Here is an 18,144-nt window from a genome sequence, read left to right on the forward strand (position 1 = left end):
GCTGGTTCATAGCGTTCCAGATCGAAAGGCTTGAAGAAGAGCCATGTTCGTATTGGAGAGGCAACGCTTTTTCACTCTCATCGTTGTAGGACCTCTTGGGGGTGGTCAGTGGAATGCCGTCGCCATGAAGCGTTGAAAGGAGACGACCGTGGGGGTTCATGTGCATCATGCACAAAAATGTGGCTATCTCCTCTTCGACTGCTGTACCAAATCATTGAGATCGAAAGGCCCAAGCCAACCTTAGTACCTCATTTCTCACAATATGGTACGAGCTATTAGAGTGCCATACATCAACGTCTGGCTGCTAAAAGCCTCTCAACTAGTTGATGGAATGGTCTGCTGGTCAGCACATAAGTCATCTTCTTTCAGAGCGCTTTCATAGCGCGTAAAGGCCGTAAATTGAGAAAGACTCTACACTAGATGCCCCGATCGTGAGATGGCCTCTGACAAACTGATGCTGTCCGATTCGTTGCCACAACGTTGGCTTTGAACACAACAAACAAGAACCCGCTGTGGATAAATCCTGCGAATCGAAAAGCATTTTCCTATTTCGTCCATAGCTCAGTACTTGAGCAAGGATGTTGCATGGGTGGGCGTTCCCACGAGACGTTTCCAGCGTTCTTTGTTACCCGGTACAACTCACAGATTTAACTCCTAAACAGGCTCAGTAATCACTTGCAAGATACTAGTAAAAGAGAACGATAACTCCGAACATTGAATATCTTGTAGACCAAGAACCTCATTGGTGGTGCGTGTTTGTTGCTTCTTAAATTTTCAAACGGTAGGGCAAACAGTGTGGGGGAAATCGCCGTCCGTTGGATGTGTTTTGTGTGTTTTCCGGGTTGTTGGAACTAACCTAGTTACCGAAGCAGTTGCGGCACAAGCAACAGGGTTTCTTTCTGCACCCATGGTCAATGAAGAATTGATTTATCTTTCCGATTTCTTATCAATGGCACGATTCTCCACATCTTTGCGTGATGTTACATTTACTACCCTAATACCCTTCCTACCTCTGTGGCACCTCATTCACCCGACCAGTCTGGCAACTGACTTGCTGAATCTCATGTCACGATGGAGTCTTTGAAGCCAACTTGGTACCATGAGCTTCTCGCTCTGGGCGCTCTGTCTTTTCTGACGACTCTACGTGAGTCTTTATTGCAGACCGCCGCTCGTTACTTGATCGCTCTGCTCGTGGCGCGGCACGTTATCAGGGCAGTGTACTACCTCTTCATCTACCCATACTTCTTCTCTCCCCTCAGACACCTCCCAGGACCAAAGGTGAAACATTGACACAACCTAGTTTGAGCTCTATTACCTTGTTCCTAACACATCTACCAGGACCACCACTTCCTTGTCGGCGACCTCATAAACCAGGCCAGGTCAGGGAACCCCATCGAGCCGTATCTCTCATGGACGCGACAATGGCCAAACGAGCCGCTTATCAAGTTCACCGGCTTCGGCAACTCAGACTGCCTCCTCATCAATGACCTAGAAGTCTTCAAAGAGGTCTTTCAGACAAAGAGCTATTCGTTTATCAAGGCGCAGTTTAATACCCGCATCATTGTGCAAGTGACGGGGACTGGGATGGTGTTTGCTGAAGGAGACTTGCACAAGGCCCAGAGAAAGTTACTATCGCGTAAGTTGTCCCTCAGCATTTCATCACACGGACCTTGTGCTACTGTTTATGAACTCATCCATAACTAACTACAATCTGGCAGCCTCGTTTTCTCTCACCAAGGTCAAGAAGGCGATCCCACTCTTCCAAAGCAAAGCAAAAGAGCTCGTTCAACTCTTTGATAAGGAGATTAAGTCTCAAGAGGGCACCGTAGACAGTAAGTCTGGCCTCAAGAAGTCTGACTCGGTCGGCTGGTACCAAGTCTCGCCTCGACATTCCTCTTGCTAACCTAGCCTGTTCACGTAAAAACAGTGTCCCAAGCCTTCAGCCGCGTCACAGTCGACATCATAGCATGGTGGACCCTCGGCATCGACCTCCAAGCAACCCTAACCCACTCCTTCTTCCACCAAGCCTACCACCGGATGTTCGATCCGTCCCTCTTCGGCGGCATCCTCATGGTCATGAACGCCTACGTTCCAGGAACCCGCTCGCTCCCTTTCGAAGAGAACCGCGTCTTCAACGCCTGCAGCGGCGGCGTCCGCTCGCGCATAAGAGAAGTCATTCGTGAGCGCTTTGCGGAAATCGACGAGGTCCCGGGTGGCAGCGGTGGTGATGGTAAAGGCGCGGAAAAGACCCGCGACAGACCCGATCTCCTAACGCACATGATCCTCGAATCCAGGTCCATCAACGAACCCTGGTCCGAAGACGAAATCCTCGAAAACTGCCTCAACATGATGGTTGCAGGCCACGAGACCTCCGCCACGACGCTCACCTGGGGCACGCACATCTTCACGCTCTATCCGCAAATTCAAACGCGCGCCAGGGCCGAAGTTTTGCGTCTCCTCAAGAAGAACCCGACGCCGGACTATCTCGATCTCGAAGAGGGTCTGCCCTTCATCGACAACCTCACGCGCGAGGTCCTCCGCTTCTACGCACCGGGCGTCCTCGCCGCCCGCGAACCTGTCGAGGACGTCACCGTCGGCGGCACATTTATCCCCAAGGGCACCCCGCTCTACATGTTCCCAGCCCTCGTCACACGGAACAAACGCATCTGGGGCGAGGACGTGGATGTCTTTGACCCGGACCGCTGGGACCGGCTCGAGGGGACGCCCGCGAGCAACCCGCTTGCCTTTGCGACGTTTTTGGCTGGGCCGAGGCAGTGTATCGGAAAGGGGTTCGCGCTGATTGAGATCAAGGTGCTCTTCATGGCGATTTTGAGTAATTTCAAGTTTGAGGCCCCGGTGGATCCTGAGGATATCGAGTTTGTTAATCCTAGTCCTGTTCTGAGGCCCAAGGGGGGTTTGAAGGTGAGGGTGCGACGGCTGGAGGCGGGTGATGTCGAGGATGCGTTCTTGATATGAGTCACTTCACTGCCTGTTGTGTGTGTTCTGTGTGGGCAGTGACTAATGTATCGATTAGATCTCAGCCTAACTTTACATCGATTATAGTAGCAAGTCGTCGCAAGAGACTTCACAGGATTTCCCGAGAGCATGTTCCTCGACTTACCGTATTATCAAAGGGGAGTTGGCGTGATATTAATTCCAAACTCATGTTGGATTACTCACAGTTAATTGGACCAGTGACATTTCTATTCTTGGGTCAGTAGAAATTGATAAGTGATATTAGGGTCCAAGGACAACATCAATTACGACCTTAAGATGTACATCGCCAATTGACATCTTCATACCTACGACGAGTTGAATAGACAGCATTCAGACATAATTGCAGACATCAAGCGCCAATAATCGCAGGGATCAATCAGTCAATGCATAGTCTTGGGTGGCCAACTGAGATGTCCCTAACAGCTAGTCGTGCGCCCCTCCCGCTTGGCGTAGAATCAACGAGGGACCAATGACTCACCCCCACTACGACTAACACTGAGACTCTAAATACCTTCATCCACCACATCAACAAAACCTCACGAAACCATCACCCATTGAATCCCAAAACTCATCCAAAACCTCTGGACATCCTAAAAGCAATGGCCTCACCCTACACCGTCCTCGTAACAGGCTCCGCCGGCCACCTCGGCGCAGCCCTAATGCTCTCCCTCCCGTCCCTAGGCCACGTCCCCCACGGCATCGACATCCTCCCCTCCCCAACGACAACAACACTCGGCTCCATCACAGACCGCGCCCTCATAGCCTCCATCCTCGCAGACAACTCGTCCATAACACACATCGTCCACGCGGCAACCCTCCACAAGCCCCACGTCGACTCCCACCCGAAATCAGCCTTCATCGACACAAACATCACCGGCACCCTCGTCCTCCTCGAAGAAGCAGCCGCCCATAAGAACCGCATCAAATCATTCCTCTTCATCTCGACAACCTCAACCTTTGGCCGCGCCTTAGCCCCAGCACCAGGCCAACCCGCAGCCTGGATAACCGAATCCGTCACGCCCCTGCCCAAAAACATCTACGGCGTAACAAAATGCGCGGCAGAGGATCTCTGCAGTTTAGTCCACCGCCAGACATCCTTACCGGTCCTCGTCCTCCGCACGTCCCGCTTCTTCCCGGAACCAGACGACGACGAGGACCGCCGCACCGCCATGCCCGACGACGCGAACCTCAAAGTCTGCGAGCTGGCCTACCGGCGGGTAGACATTGCCGACGTCGTCTCAGCCGTGGTGTGCGGGATGGAAAAGGCCGGGAAGATCGGATTCGGGAAGTATATTATCTCTGCGCCGCCGCCCTTTGTTGCTGCTACCGCTGCTGCCACGAATGACGACGGCGAGGCCGCCCGCTCGACGCTCCTACGCCGCTTGGACTCGGACGCGGGCGCCGTTGTCGCGGAGGTCGTGCCCGGGTGCGCGGCCGTGTTTGAGAAGCTCGGATGGACGTTGCTCGACAGGTTGGACCGGGTGTACGATTCCTCCAAGGCGGTCAGGGAGCTCGGATGGAGGCCTCAGTGGACGATGGAGAAAGTTGTTGAGAGGCTTGCGAGGGGGGAGGATTGGAGGAGCGAGCTGACGTATGCGGTTGGCAAGAGGGGGTACCACGCCGTGTCGACCGGCGTATATACCACGCGTGACTGAGTGCCCAAAAAGTTCACATCGCTAATCATGATGATGAACTGGCGGGTGCGATATGTTTGAACAGAAAAATTACAGATTTTGGTATTCTCAAAAGATCTATGTATGCTTTCATCAAGATATCCAGTGGAAAATATGGAAAAAAACGTAAATGGGTACTCAAACAATTCCGCCAAAATGCTATGCAGCGCGCGCGCCAAAGTCTATACCTCAATCTCCTCCCTCACGATTCCCAGATCCCTTGCGAGATCGAGAATCTGTGTCGCGACCGCTTCCACGTCCCATGTCTTGATAGGCACGCGGTGAGCACCGTCCCATTCGACCAATCGTGTCGTACCCGGTTGGCAATACTGCTTGAGCAACACCCGGTGATGGTCTAACCCAGCATCCTTCATGCCGTGGACGTGAATCGTCGGCAGCTTCAAGACGTGGTCCGTTCCAGGGCCTGTCGGCCAGTCGTGGAACTCGACGCTCGCCTCAGCTGCGTCGCCAACACCCTGCGGCACTTCTAACCTGTCGTCGAGTACAATCAACGGCGCTCTGCCCGCGAGCAGCACGCCAAACTTCCAGTCTGCTGAGCCGCCCGCCGACGTGATGCGCTTGCCGTACTTCTTCTTCAGCTGTTGTTGCGTGTACATCAAGCTGGCACTGATCTTGGCCCCCTGGCTGAATCCCAGTAACCCCACCCACTCCCCCGTCGCGCCGATGGCGTCGTCGTCGTCCATTGCCATGCGTAGCTGGAAGTGGATCTCGGCGGACGCCGTCTCGGCGTCTACGGCCTGGTGCTCAGGAAGCCAACGGAGCCAGCGGCGGAAGGGACCATAGTCGCCATAGACGGAGACGATGTCGTGGTGAGGGGCGCACATGAAGGGTCCGTCGACGAAGACGAGACGGAAGCTGTTCTTGAGACGGGAGATGAGGGCGCGGCACTGGACCTTGAAGACGGAGGCGTTGACGCCGCCGCCGTGGAGGCAGAGGATACGCGGGAGGTGGAGGGTGGGGTCAGGACCCGGCGGCGGCGATGTAGCGCTTGGCATTGTGTAGGTACGTAGGGCCGCTTGTTTGGCGCTTAAGGCGTGTATGTGTATGCGAGTAGTGGTATAGTAGTAGTCGTTCCTTTGATGAAGTCTCGGTGCTGCAAGGTAAAGAAAAGAGCCAGGTTGTTCGGGACCGAAGAGTGAAGATTCGGATGCTTGAGAAGAGGGCGAAGAGCGAAGATAAACGCGAGAGCAGGAGGGAAGAGAGGAGACGAGGAGCCGAGGAGAATGATAAAAGGTTGGCCACTTCTTTACTCTAATCAGAGACAGGAGGAGAAGTAGGAGGAGGAGGGAAGAAGGGAGCGTTGGCCAGCTCTACCTTGCGCTTGCGCTCGCTCACGGTTCTCGACTCTCTCACCCTCTCCTAGACGCTTGCCCACCTTTTGCGCAAGGGCAGCAAACAGAACGCCAATGTGGGGCGATGGATTCCTTTGTCCGTCGCTCACCGGCCGGAGCTCCGACACATAGGCAGGCACTGGCGCCGACTCTCTTCACTTGCTTGATTGATTGCTGACAGTCTACTGACCCCGAAGAGAGCAGACAATACGGGGATTGGGATTGAAGATCGAGCAAGGCTTGTCCCTTTCTGGTCGAAGGTCACGCTCGTTGGCGCGAGTCAAATATCCGCCCCCGGGCAGCCGGGGGGAGAAGTCTGTCGTACAGAGAGTCCAGACAGGGCCGCCCTCAGAAAAAGGACAGGAAGATCGTGGGGCGGGATCGTCTCGGTGTGTGTGGATGACAACTCCGCCGGGAAGTGGATAACTCGTCCCAACGGATTTCTGTCTGCGGGAAACGCTAAAAGGCCGCCTTGTCAGGTTGATGCGAATTCTCGTGAGCTTTACCGCAATAGAGGTTCGTCTCTGTGTTATGCCTCGCAAGCTTGATCAAACTTTTTTCTTTCTGCAAAATGCAAAATCAAAAGGACGACAAGCAACGCTATCAGACCCAGCGGCTTGGTCAAGCAGCTGCAGCGAGTGCCGAAGATCAGATTCCGGCAGCGAGAACAAACAAAGGATGAGACGAGGCAGGGCAGGGGCGTCTCTGCTCTGTTTCCTCCCAAAGTTTGCTTGTAGTTGTGGATTTGACGCGCGTGATTCGGAGTTGGAGGGCGTCGGGATCACTCTCTGGTGGCTGATTGTCAGCCCTTTCTTATTTTCGTGTCAATAGCCCGGTCGTTGGTAAGACGGGACTCGGTGTCAGGTTGCCCTCTGTGCCTGTGTTCGCGTTTCTAGTTCCCACGTCGACGGACAGGTTGGGAGACGTCCGGGATTCCCACTCTTGGCGAGGTCCGGTCCGAGACCAGTCAACCACATTTCCGCATCTCGCCCTGGTGATACCAGCCTGATTAATTAACCGGCGGTGCGAACTGGAAACGCAACGACATGTCATAAAAACCGAGCATGTCGTCTAATGAGCTTCGTGTTGGAAGCTTCTCGACTGTCGCAATGTTGCAACGGAATGACATGGCGAGAACGGGAACAGGAATGGCCATGGTGGTTCGGGGTCCGATCACCGAGTGTTGATTCCCGACTAATCAATCCAACGGTACTGGTGGGTGGGCATCTCTTTCGCCGAATAGGCCAAGTCCGTCGAGGTCCGGACAATTGACAGCTTATTTAGTCACTCGTATCCCCCCGCTTCCTTTTTCGTTTGGCTTGGTTGGTATCAAACTGGCAGATAATCATCTTCTGCGCATATCCTCTAGCATGACGACAGCAGGGCCGATACGTCAGAGGTTGCAACAAGTGTAAGTTTGGCCGTCATCGCGAATGCGAAGCTGTCAAACGAATTCAAATTCGACCGAGGTGACAGCTTGGCGATCGTGGCAATGGTGTCCGGGTGTGTACCCGCATCCGCTGGGGAATAAGGTTGGGTCGTTGGGGGAAAAGAGGTGGGGGGGAGAGAGAGAAAGATGGAGACCTCCCACGCCTCCCATGCCCTAGCACTGCTTAGGTAATACGGCGAGGGCACTATGACACTTACGTAAGGTGAGGAAGTGCCTACGATCGTCTACCTCTGTATCTGCTTAGGTAAGGCAACTTGAGCAGGAGTGTATTAGGTAATACGGATACGATCAAAAAAGGTCTTTGGTAAGGAGTCGGAATGTCGGCCCCGGCGCTCTGCGTTAGCCAAATGCGCAGCCACACGCCTCTGCCGCAGCGGCGCCGTCGGTTCCCGCCATCCCTGTGCATCAGCCACATCATGACGTTTCCTGGTGTCCCCGGTGCCGTGCCCCTCCAAGTTTCCCCTCCCGTACGGCGCCCACGCTGTGCAAGGTATGAGCTGTTGCTGCTTGGCTTGGTGGTGGTGAGCTGGCAAACGATGACATGACTCTCCCCTATCTGCATTGAGAGGCCTCTCTGCAGAATATCTACACCTGACCCCGTTTTCTGGACCACAAGCTACCAGGAGCTCAGCCTCACACGCCTACGATATCCACGTTGACGACAGTATACGCCACATTACGCCCAGCAGAATTCATTAAACTTCCATCGGTCTTGCCGTAAAGCTCCATCAAACACCAGACCTACAAAAGGAACAAACGCACAGCGGTTCTCTCCTCGTCGGTTCACTTTTTCACCTTCACACTACCATCTCAAGATACCCCTCATTCCCAAAGCTACCAGCTAAAACAATTGCATCGCCTCCTTGCATTGCTACTTCGACGTTCTTAATTTCATCATCTCGAATCTAATCGGTCATCGACAGAAAGACACCTCTAATCATGTCTGGAACCAACCCAGAGAAGCCTCCCATCCAACCGGAGCAGCAGCTCTACCCTCCCCCTCCCACCGGCGACAACAACCAACAGCAGCCTCCCCAGTACACCTCCGGCCATGAGCAGCAGCAGTACAACCCGGACCAGAAGAGTGCCGCCGGCCCCGGCCACGAGCAGCAACACTTCCCTCCTCCGCCCCCGGGCCCTCCCCCCGCCAACCAGCCGCAGTTCACACATGCTCCCCAGCAGCAGCAGCAGCAGCAGCAATACGCCGCCGGCAGCTCCGTTCCCCAGCAGCAGTCGTACGCACAGGCGCCGAGCCAGCAAGCTCCTTACAACCCCGCAGACCACGGCGCCGGCCACCACTACTCACAACAGCAGTTCGAGGGACCTCCGGGCACGGCAGCACCGAGCCACGCTCAGAGCGGTCCTTACACCGACCCGGCTGCCGCACACGCTGCCTACATCGCGCCCGCTACCGATCCCAACCACAAGGAGAAGCGCGGATGGGGTGAGCGCCTCTCCCAGATGGGCATGAAGGCCGCTGTGCCCATCAACGCCCTTGCCAATAAGATGGGCTCGCAGAGCTTCCTGCCCACCACCATGGATAGAGAGTGCGACAAGGCGGCCAAGATCCTCAAGAGCTTCTGCAGTAAGTCCCCTCAAACCACACCCCCAACCATGAATAACCCCATCGAGCACTCGGCTAACACACAATTCCACAGAGGAGGGAATCACATCCGACGTACCCCCACAGACGGGCGAGCACCTCGAGCCCGGCAAGCACGCCGAAGCGACCGGCTCGCGCCCCACGACGCCCAACAAGGAAAAGGCGCGCAAGGAACCCAAAGCCATCGTCAAGATCCCCTCAAAGGTCATCAACAAGGCCGTCGGCCTCGCCATCTTCACCACCGCCCGCGTAGGCTTCCAGTTCTCCGGCGCAACCGGCTCCGGCATCCTCATTGCCCGCCTCCCCGACGGCTCCTGGTCCCCGCCCTCGGGCATCCAGGTCCACGCCCTCGGCGCCGGCTTCATGATCGGCGTCGACATCTACGACTGCGTCTGCGTCATCAACAGCCCCGCCGCCCTCGCCGCCTTCATGTCCACCCGCGTCAGTCTCGGCCCTGACGTCGCCGTCGTGGCGGGCCCCTACGGCGCCGGAGGCGTCATGGACGTCGGCGCCTCTTTTGGCGGCAAGAACCCCGACCCCAAGGACAAGAACGCAAACGACCACGTCACGGACGCAAAACCCGGCGAGGACGGCAAGCTCAAGCCCGACGAGAAGGACAAGAAGCGCAGGAGCAGCAGCACCTCGCTCAAGCCCGTCTTCTCCTACGTCAAGTCCCGCGGCTTCTACGCCGGCATCCAGGTCGACGGCACCGTCGTCACGGAGCGCAAGGACGCCAACGCCGCGTTCTACGGACAAAAGGTCACCGTGGACCAGATCGTCAAGGGCCAGGTGCCGCCTCAGGGTCCCAACGGCATGTGGCCCGCCGGCGCCCACCCGCTTTACGAGGCCCTCCGCACCGCGGAGCAGCAGCAGGCTCTCCCCGAGGTCCACCTGCCCCTGGCGACGCCCGGCCAGCAGGCCCCGCCCGGGTCGATCCCCCCTCACCAGCAGCAGCCGGCCTATGCTCAGCAGCAGCAGTACGGCCATCAAGATGCCGGCGGCCCGCTAGGTTCGCACCCTCCCGGCCAGGGTGGCCCCGTCGCCTCGGGTGGTCTGAGCCGCGAGGAGCAGCTCCCGGGTTACGTGGATGACGGTGTGGAGCGGCCTGGTGTTGGTGATCACAAGGGTCACTACCAGTAAGGAGGTGGCAAGGGCAAATGGTTACGGGTTTGCATAGGAAAGAAGAGTGTTCGCAAAGGGCCAGAGAGATATCCCCATGGGCGTTTTGAGTGGTTGGCATGCTTAAGCTTAGCATAGATGAATTCATATCAAGATATCCACTAACATCAATTTCTCATACAGTGAAGATTCGCAATAGTGACTTACCAGTTCGTTGCGCTTTCGTTTCCCCTCAATCTTACGTGAACCTCCTCCGTCCCGTCGATCATCACGTTTAAGTCGCCTTCCCTGGCCACAAGGGAAAGAACAGAACAGAAACACGGAGAGAAAACTCCTCACAGATCGTTGGTCTTCCCCATCCTCGAAACACCAGAATGAAACGGAAGAAAAGCCACGCAGTCGCCCGATAAAACAAACCGAACGCAGCCTGCACGCCACTCCTTTGGGTAAGTGTGTGATGCACTTCTTTTGCTCTGCCGCGCTTGTTAAGAGCGTGCCTCGCCCTGCCCTCGCCTCTTGCGGGCCACACATCCTCCGGGATCACACAGCCGTCGAGATAGATTTTGCTTGCCCCAAAGCACACTTTCAAGTTACACACACCGGTTGGAAAAAGGAGAAAAAGTTGACAAGCGCACGGGAGGGAGAAGACTCAGACACGGGAAGAGAAACACACACACATACTCAATTATACATACAAAGTAGAAAAAAGAAAGGAGACATAGATGACGGCCGGGGCCGCTGCAGGACGAGGGTGGGACGAGGGATACATGTCTGCCCGTTGAAGTCTGTGGACTGTTTGTTGCGTGCTTGCTGCGCTCTCATGTATATATAACATTTTCCCTTACCTTTGTATGTCAAAAGTGCGACAGATCGCAAACCTGAAGAGGCAAGCAAAGCAGACTACGAGCAAGACTGTTCATTCGCTCTTGACCTTTTGGTCTAGGAAGAAAACGAGATCTTCCATTTGCGCATCGCTTGGAACAGATATTGGAGTGCGAATTAGGGAGGTAACTTGGCGAAACAGCAACCCCCAATTTGATAAGGACGTAGGGAGAAAGCAAGTAAGGGCTTTGACTGGCTTCCGCCAAGTCGTTCATCGCACGCGGCTTCATCTTGCATTCAAGTACACATGCTTCGGATGCTTCACAGACACAATTGCAAGCCATGTCTGGCTGGCTGCATCCGCACGCTAGCCCTAGTTGGCTTCGGAGGGCCTTCCCGAACCAAGGGCACGCATGGTCCTATTGCAAAGAAATATATGCTGCTCTTGCGGCCGGCAAGGGAAGCAAAAAAGCAATGGTTGGTTCTGAGCCCTCCTCAGATTGAGAGCCGCCATGCCATCGCAGTGAGCACAGGAGATCATGCAGGCGGGCCAAGTGCGGGGATGGGCAAAGAAATGGAGGCCCAATCAATAAGTCGGGTCGATGAAAAGTGATAGTTTTCGAAGGAGTAGGTTTGGACGTCCAGCATCTATTGGAACTTTGAAAGGAATGCTTTCAAGCTTCTGCTTGTGAGCCACCGACGCGCTCGCAACAACAGACAAGAAGGATTCAAACGGAGGTCGAACGGAAATAGTGCCTCAAGGCTACGACCCCTATACGGTTCTTGATCGAGCCACTGAGATAAGCGGAGGGAAGAAAGCAGATGGCGATATACGCCAAATAACCCCTTGCACTATGGCAGCCGACAGGCCGTATGGAGAGCGATTGACAGACGATGGTGCGGCGTGGCCCAGGGGCCCACGGCCCAACTGCCGGCCGGCTCCCGTGCGGTCCCGCGTGGTTAGAGGTTTAGCATTGTGGCATCCTTTACGGAGTAGATCAGTGACAATCAATCCGGAGCCGTCGCCAGCACTGAATGGTGTATGGTGCTTGTCACTGGTTGGAAGTTGGCCAACGGGCTGGATATTGTTGTAGGGAATAGCCATATCGAGCAGGGCGATCCTCAAGCGATGTGAAACGGATCATTTGGGTGATCCGCAGGGGTTCATCAGGTAACTTTTGACGCAATTCAGACGACGTTCATTGTGCGGATTGTCTTGGGTCCAAAATAGCAGCGGTAATGGACGGATGGCTGGTCCTCGGGTGCTTTTAGATGTGAGCTAGGCGCCGTACCAGATGCTCTATTCCTCGAGGTAGGTATGTTAGACTACCCCCGCCGGCAGTTTATTCTTGATATCGATTCCGACATTCCAGTCCATGACCAGCAAGGCGGTGCATCGCATTTGTGACGATTGTCTGGACTTTGCTTGTCTCGCCAAAGCCGCAAGCTCGAATCGCGGGATCCATGCCCTGTTCTGAGTCGCCGGGTTCGCTGAGCGAAATTTCAGAATTCTCAGTCTGCGCGGAATTCGTGAGTCGTGATGATCGGATCCATGAGCTGGTGGAGTAGCTTAACGACTGGATTTTGTACCCAAGGTTGTGCTGAGGACGTCATCGACTCCACGACGATGAGACGGCCTGGGATATGCAGGTCTCTCTGCGCCTTTTGACGTTTAGCAAGAATGCTTTCTGGGCCTTCGTCTGAGGTTAAGTCTTCTTGTTGCTTGCTTCGGCCTTTCGCCGGCGGTTCAGAAACCCCCGTGGCCCCTATTTTTGCCTGTGTGCCTCTGCAAAGTCCAAACTCCAACTGCCCACAAGCCCTTCTTCATCTGATATCCCCACGCCAAGGAAACGGTCACTGGAAACTGGCGCTGAATTGATGGGTAACAGATCCGTCAGGCCATGTCGGGTCCATTAAATGGGCTCTCCAGATGCGGTGGGATGAGCAGGTCGATCGACCGTGTCCAGTAATGCTCGCCATTTTTCTCTTATTTCCTCATTCTGGGCTTCAGGGTGTACTCTGTGTCCGTTGCACGATTCGCACGCGGTTGGGACCGGTTTGCTGGTGCAGCCGTCATCTAAACATTTCCGATTTCTCGACGATTAAGCTCATCGCCAAGTCCAAATGTTTGTCTTGACTGGCCGGGGAGAGCTGGCGCAATTGACTTTTGCCCAACTTTTGACTCTGCGCTTCCCGCTTGTCGGGGCATGCAGTGGAAGGCTGGAAAGTATGTTGGCCAAGGTTCACGGCGTCGAACCGAAAGTCTGATGGACTGGGCCAGCTGCCGCTCCAAGCACCCGCCGTGGTTTGGGGATGGGTGGCTGGACGGTTGAGCTTCACCACCATGCGTGCATGCCACCATGGCTTGAAAGGGGAACAAAGAATGCGTGTCTGTTGTCAGAGAAATGCTGATCGGCCGCGGTTCGCAGCAGGATCCGCGTCATGTTTCGTCGAAGCAGAAAGGAATCAAACGGCGCCGGCACAATCCCTGAATCGGGAAGCGTCGCTGTCAGTTGGGGGTGTCTAGGTCCCTAGGATGCATGGACTCGAGAAATGATTTGTTGCAGGGTAACAGGCCATTGAACGGCGGACCCTTTTCAGCCAGCCTTCAGTCCGTTTTAGGACCATGGTGTCGCAGGCACCACAGGGTACCCGAAGCAGTTGTCCAGCCAGAGAGGACATTGGCTTGAAAGCAGCGCCTCCCGTCTTTCGTCGACGTCGATCCCAGCGGGATGGAACATGGGATTGGCTCTCTGGCTTCTTAGTGCTCCAGCCTCCAGGTGGTTCTATGACCGTTGAGGACGCTGAAAGGGACTGTGGCCGGTTGTACGAATACGTAGGAGCAATAAGGGCGATTGCTGAAGATCTGCTGAGCCTCCCCAGGACGGCAACCTTCTGGAAGAAGCGCGGTAAGCAAGTATCTTGTTTTCGGATCGCGGCAAATGCGTAACCAAGCTTGGAAGACAGCAGCTGTTTGTGGCCTCTGGGACCAGCCGGCAAAGGAGAGAGCGTAGCCAAGTGCGCAGCTAATTGGCCACTTTGGTGGAGGCGACGGTGCAAACTGGGTCGTCCGGTTAGGAGTGACGACGCGTAAGGCGGCCCGTTTTTCTCGTGGTGCAAAAAATAGCAACTCTTCTGTCGTATGTATCTTGATTTCTGGCAGACAGAGGGTTTCATTCGGAGTAATACTGCGCAGGCGGCGGATGGCAGGAAACAGTGGCACCAGAACAGGCTGTGCTCGTGTATTAGCGGGTACACTGTATGAAGCGTGCAAAATCCTCAGTGGCAACCACGCAAACCCAAGTCAGGACTCGGGAAAGACGCTGCACCCGTAGGGCAATGCCAACCAGCTCGCGTTGATCGTGCTGCAGCGGACGGAACAAGGTGGCCCAGAGTACAGTGCACAACAGAGCGGGTTCAGAAGGGCCGATGAGGGCCGATGACGATGGCGATGCAGGCTGAACCAGCGTCACGGGTTTGGTGGCAGAGGCGGCGACTCGGCGCGAATTGATGATAGGCCATCCAGTTTCTGTGGAGGGGTTCCTTTCCTGCCATCTATCCGTAGCTGGTGTAGCTGCACGGAAACAACTCCGTGGGAGTCCGTGGAAGACGCCATATGTTTCTTGATATCGACCGAAAGAGAGACACTGATAGTATCATCCCCTTTCGGCTGACCGAAGTCGAAAACGGCTGGTCTGGGATTGAGGCGAATCGACGATGATCAGCAGCGTGGTATATAGATTGAGTAGCGAGTAGAGTTGTCCGAGCCGTGCAAAACCATCCACCAAATGGAGAAAAATCCACGGGCCAAGTTGCCAAGTCATTGCCTGCTGTATCCGTATTGAACCGACGGGACGTTTAATTCTTAGGGCCTCGACCGTCAAATCTGTCACTATCCGAAAATGGACCGAACGCGTTGCGCCGGCCCTTGGGAACCCTTCCGTGATGATGCCATGAGCAGTCTATTTCAGAAAGACCCGATTGGGAGCCGCACTGCGATATGAATTGGAACGGAGACGAGGATTCGCGATTCGGGTATCCGTACGGATAGACTCGACTGGAAGGGGTTGGCCTGGATGGCTTCGCAGCAGCAAATTGATGAAATTTGGATGGTTTACAGATGGGGGTGGGGGGAGGGAAAATAATTAAGATTGGGGTCGCTCGGCACATGGGAAGGCGAGAGATTGCAGGTTGTTCGCGGGTACGGGAGCGGTACTTGGCGATGCGCGGTCATTTCGGTGGGCTCGGAAGGTAGAATCTGAGTTCCTTGTTATGTCGCCTTCCTAGATCATCTTTGGTAGATGGTCCCTTCCCAGGTATTTTTTTTTTGCTCCCAGTGGGAAGAAAGAAAGGAAGGAGGGAGAGGGAGGGAGGGTGCAGAACAGACACAGGCTATCTTCACACCCCTCCAAAACGAAGCAGGAACCCCTGAGGACCTGAGCAAAAGGGACAGACAGAAGGTGGCATCTTGACCAATCATGACGGTGCTCATTATGATTTTCTACTTCCATACTCCGTACGGATAGTTGTATCTGGAGTGTGCAACCGCGGACCTTCCAATCGCGTGACATTGCCTCGAGCACGTTTACAGACTTGGCAGAGCGGCAAGATTGAACATTTGAAGATGGCGATCGAATCTGGTGGTCTGTGAGAGGAGGAATGGATCACATGAATCAGGATCCTCTCATCCCCCAGTTATGGTGAACTCTGACAGACTGATACGGATGAACATTTCGTCATTGCTTTTCGTTTTTTAATCGTACCCTATTTCCTCACACTCAACTTGCATTTGGCACTCATTTCGCCTTTTCCTCCGCTCATGCAGGGCACGCTCAAACACTGTCTAACAGCCCACTATCTGATAAGGCCGAATACTCAACTGCCACTCATATACACGCCAGAGGGAGGGAAAGTCAACAATCATGCAGATGGCCTTACTAATGAACGCCCACCGCTTGCGAATTCGCCCAAATCTGCTCTAGCCTCTTGGTCCCGTCTGCAATCTGTACACTAATTAGCGCCCATCCACAGGCGACTCGGCGCTGAATCCCAGCGGAGAGGGACGGTGGGCCGGCGTTTCCTCTCAGCTTGGAAGCTTGTGGCTTGCAGCTGGCGCCGGGCTCGATACGCAAGTCAGGAACAGGAGCCCGTTGATAGCGCCGTCTTGACGGGAATGTCAATTGAAAGTCAAAGAGCAGATCGGCCGACACCTACCTAGGCGTTAGCACGCTCTTTGACGCCTTCTGCCACGTAACCGCGCTCGAGGGCCGAAAAGAAATTTAATGCAGGCGATTGTCCATCGACAAAGTGTCGAATGTGTGTTGATAGCTGACGTCGTCACCTACTTTCTCTGCCAGGTTTCCAAGGTCACAGGTTGGTATCATCATCATCATCATCATGAGCAGCAGCAGTGCCGTCTTATCCACGATAGCGCCTCCGCATACAGCGCCCAGCGTTCTCGGCACGGTTGACAGGTCAGCCAGATGCCGTGCCCAGCAGATGGGATTGTTGGGTCCTTGCCGTCTTGGTACCGCAACGTCGTCGACAAGATGCATATTCAGCAAGTAGATCCGTGATCTCGCCAGACTGCTAGCTGGATATGGCGAGCGATAACGCAGAGCACACTGGCGACTGGTCACTGAGATGGAACTCCTAGAGGCAGGCCGCAGATTACCTTACTGCGTACAGTACCTAGAGCAGCACGGCAGTACACCGGGGAGGCTGTGAAGGTACGTACTGGATATCCCGACACGCACCCCACCCTAAGCCCCCACCTGCGCCTATCTGCACACCCCTCCTTCCCATAGTCCCCCCCTCGTGCGTTGCCGGTCCTGGCCAGTCAAATTTTCTGATTCTTTCCCCGTCCCTGGTCGTGCGGGCTGGACCTCTCCCATGTCTTTCCAGTTGTCGACCCATGCGCCGTGATCCAACAATTTTCAAATGCCCCCTTCTTTCTCACAGTGCCGCCCGCACCCAACACGCAGCTCACTCACTGTCACCGACACTGATACTCACGTACAACACTGAGTAGGTCTTGGTTTCGGTAGCTTCTCAGGGCTCTCCCTACCTATCCATTCCGCTACGATGCGAAACCCTGGAAGACTGGCGGAGATGATTGAGGTCAGTATCGGGGGCGCGATAAGATGAGATGAAATGACGAGGACACCCGCTTTGTGCCACGAGGAGAAGCAACGACTGCAGCAAGCAACATCAGATCGGACTCGTGTTGCTTCTGCGTGTTCCATGCTGCCGCGTGTACGTGTGCAATCGCACAGGAGAAAAAGGGAGACGGAGACACTGGAGTCTGGAGACATGATCACGCGGTTTCTGTCTCGAGCAGCAAAGCAACTTTCGTTCTGATTCAATCAGTTAGCCTCAAGTTCAATACTCGTTTCGTGGAATCGAGAGTAAGCTCGACTCGGTCCCCCATCCGCACTCGTCAACCTCCAACTCGGTTGTAAATTCCCATGCAAGACGCAAGCTGCAGGTCCCGTTTCCGCGCCAAGGTACCATTCCAGGTTCCCCTGCACCTTGCCTTTGGCCCTGCCGCCCTCTGCTCAGCAATGGTGCCTCCCACTCTGTGACCACTGGCTGTCACTGCAGCACGCAGAATCTCTCTCTCATTCTTTTCCGCCTCACAGTACCTCCTATTCCTGCCCCTTCCTTCCCCCCCATCATATGTGCTCGTCTAGGAGCAGGAGCATGGTCTTTTTGTCACAGAGTCTGTGTAGGTACGGATACTCCGTAGTGTATATACGTGCTAAGGTACCATACCGTGCTGCTACCTCAGGTCGGCACTGGCAGCCGGTGGCGGTGGCGGCGTTGACACTGGCAGCGGCTCGTTATCCGTTGTCGTCGTCAACCGGCGCTTGGGAAATTGTGGCTGAGACGGCTCAAGTAGTCAACATCGGTTTGTTGACTTTCCGTCCTTGTTCATCCGAGGCAGGACCTGGAGGCAGTTGAAGCGCCCGTCCCCTATTTCCCTTGTTCACGCACATACGGATGCACACACACACATATCGTTTGGACGGTATTTTACCATACCGTCCTCCGTACCTTACCATAAATCTTGTACGGGAGGCAAACCGTCCATCGCTTCTTCTATGTGTGGAAGCGATGGGCGGCAAG

The 18,144-nt window shown here is 55.0% G+C and overlaps 5 protein-coding genes across 5 annotated transcripts; 3 read left to right on the forward strand and 2 right to left on the reverse strand.

Moving 5' to 3' along the window:
- Nucleotides 1–1,071: 1,071 nt before the first annotated feature.
- Nucleotides 1,072–2,976, forward strand: CLUP02_01964 (cytochrome P450; the record flags this gene model as incomplete). The annotated part of the gene is made up of 4 exons (XM_049280999.1): nucleotides 1,072–1,278; nucleotides 1,339–1,636; nucleotides 1,719–1,832; nucleotides 1,928–2,976. 4 exons carry the CDS (start codon nucleotides 1,072–1,074, stop codon nucleotides 2,974–2,976), a joined length of 1,668 nt encoding a protein of 555 aa, XP_049136956.1.
- A 620-nt stretch (nucleotides 2,977–3,596) lies between these two features.
- CLUP02_01965 (NAD dependent epimerase/dehydratase family protein) lies at nucleotides 3,597–4,652 on the forward strand (the record flags this gene model as incomplete). The annotated part of the gene is made up of 1 exon (XM_049281000.1): nucleotides 3,597–4,652. The coding sequence occupies one exon, from the start codon at nucleotides 3,597–3,599 to the stop codon at nucleotides 4,650–4,652; it is 1,056 nt and encodes a 351-aa protein (XP_049136957.1).
- A 200-nt stretch (nucleotides 4,653–4,852) lies between these two features.
- On the reverse strand, nucleotides 4,853–5,686 carry CLUP02_01966 (citrinin biosynthesis oxidoreductase CtnB; the record flags this gene model as incomplete). Its single annotated transcript, XM_049281001.1, has 1 exon — nucleotides 4,853–5,686. One exon carries the CDS (start codon nucleotides 5,684–5,686, stop codon nucleotides 4,853–4,855), a length of 834 nt encoding a protein of 277 aa, XP_049136958.1.
- A 2,133-nt stretch (nucleotides 5,687–7,819) lies between these two features.
- On the forward strand, nucleotides 7,820–10,393 carry CLUP02_01967 (LAS seventeen-binding protein; the record flags this gene model as incomplete). Its single annotated transcript, XM_049281002.1, has 4 exons — nucleotides 7,820–7,962; nucleotides 8,396–9,057; nucleotides 9,131–10,211; nucleotides 10,378–10,393. 4 exons carry the CDS (start codon nucleotides 7,820–7,822, stop codon nucleotides 10,391–10,393), a joined length of 1,902 nt encoding a protein of 633 aa, XP_049136959.1.
- Nucleotides 10,394–13,089: 2,696 nt separating this feature from the next.
- On the reverse strand, nucleotides 13,090–18,109 carry CLUP02_01968 (uncharacterized protein; the record flags this gene model as incomplete). Its single annotated transcript, XM_049281003.1, has 19 exons — nucleotides 13,090–13,337; nucleotides 13,376–13,547; nucleotides 13,609–13,999; nucleotides 14,055–14,248; nucleotides 14,316–14,604; nucleotides 14,692–14,953; nucleotides 15,011–15,088; nucleotides 15,185–15,299; nucleotides 15,453–15,653; nucleotides 15,793–15,870; nucleotides 15,969–16,226; nucleotides 16,350–16,640; nucleotides 16,703–16,737; nucleotides 16,791–16,963; nucleotides 17,032–17,372; nucleotides 17,468–17,603; nucleotides 17,802–17,899; nucleotides 17,966–17,999; nucleotides 18,078–18,109. 19 exons carry the CDS (start codon nucleotides 18,107–18,109, stop codon nucleotides 13,090–13,092), a joined length of 3,426 nt encoding a protein of 1,141 aa, XP_049136960.1.
- Between the last annotated feature and the right edge of the window lie 35 nt (nucleotides 18,110–18,144).

This window comes from Colletotrichum lupini, chromosome 1 (genome assembly GCF_023278565.1).
Source record: "Colletotrichum lupini chromosome 1, complete sequence".
Classification (NCBI taxonomy): domain Eukaryota; kingdom Fungi; phylum Ascomycota; class Sordariomycetes; order Glomerellales; family Glomerellaceae; genus Colletotrichum; species Colletotrichum lupini.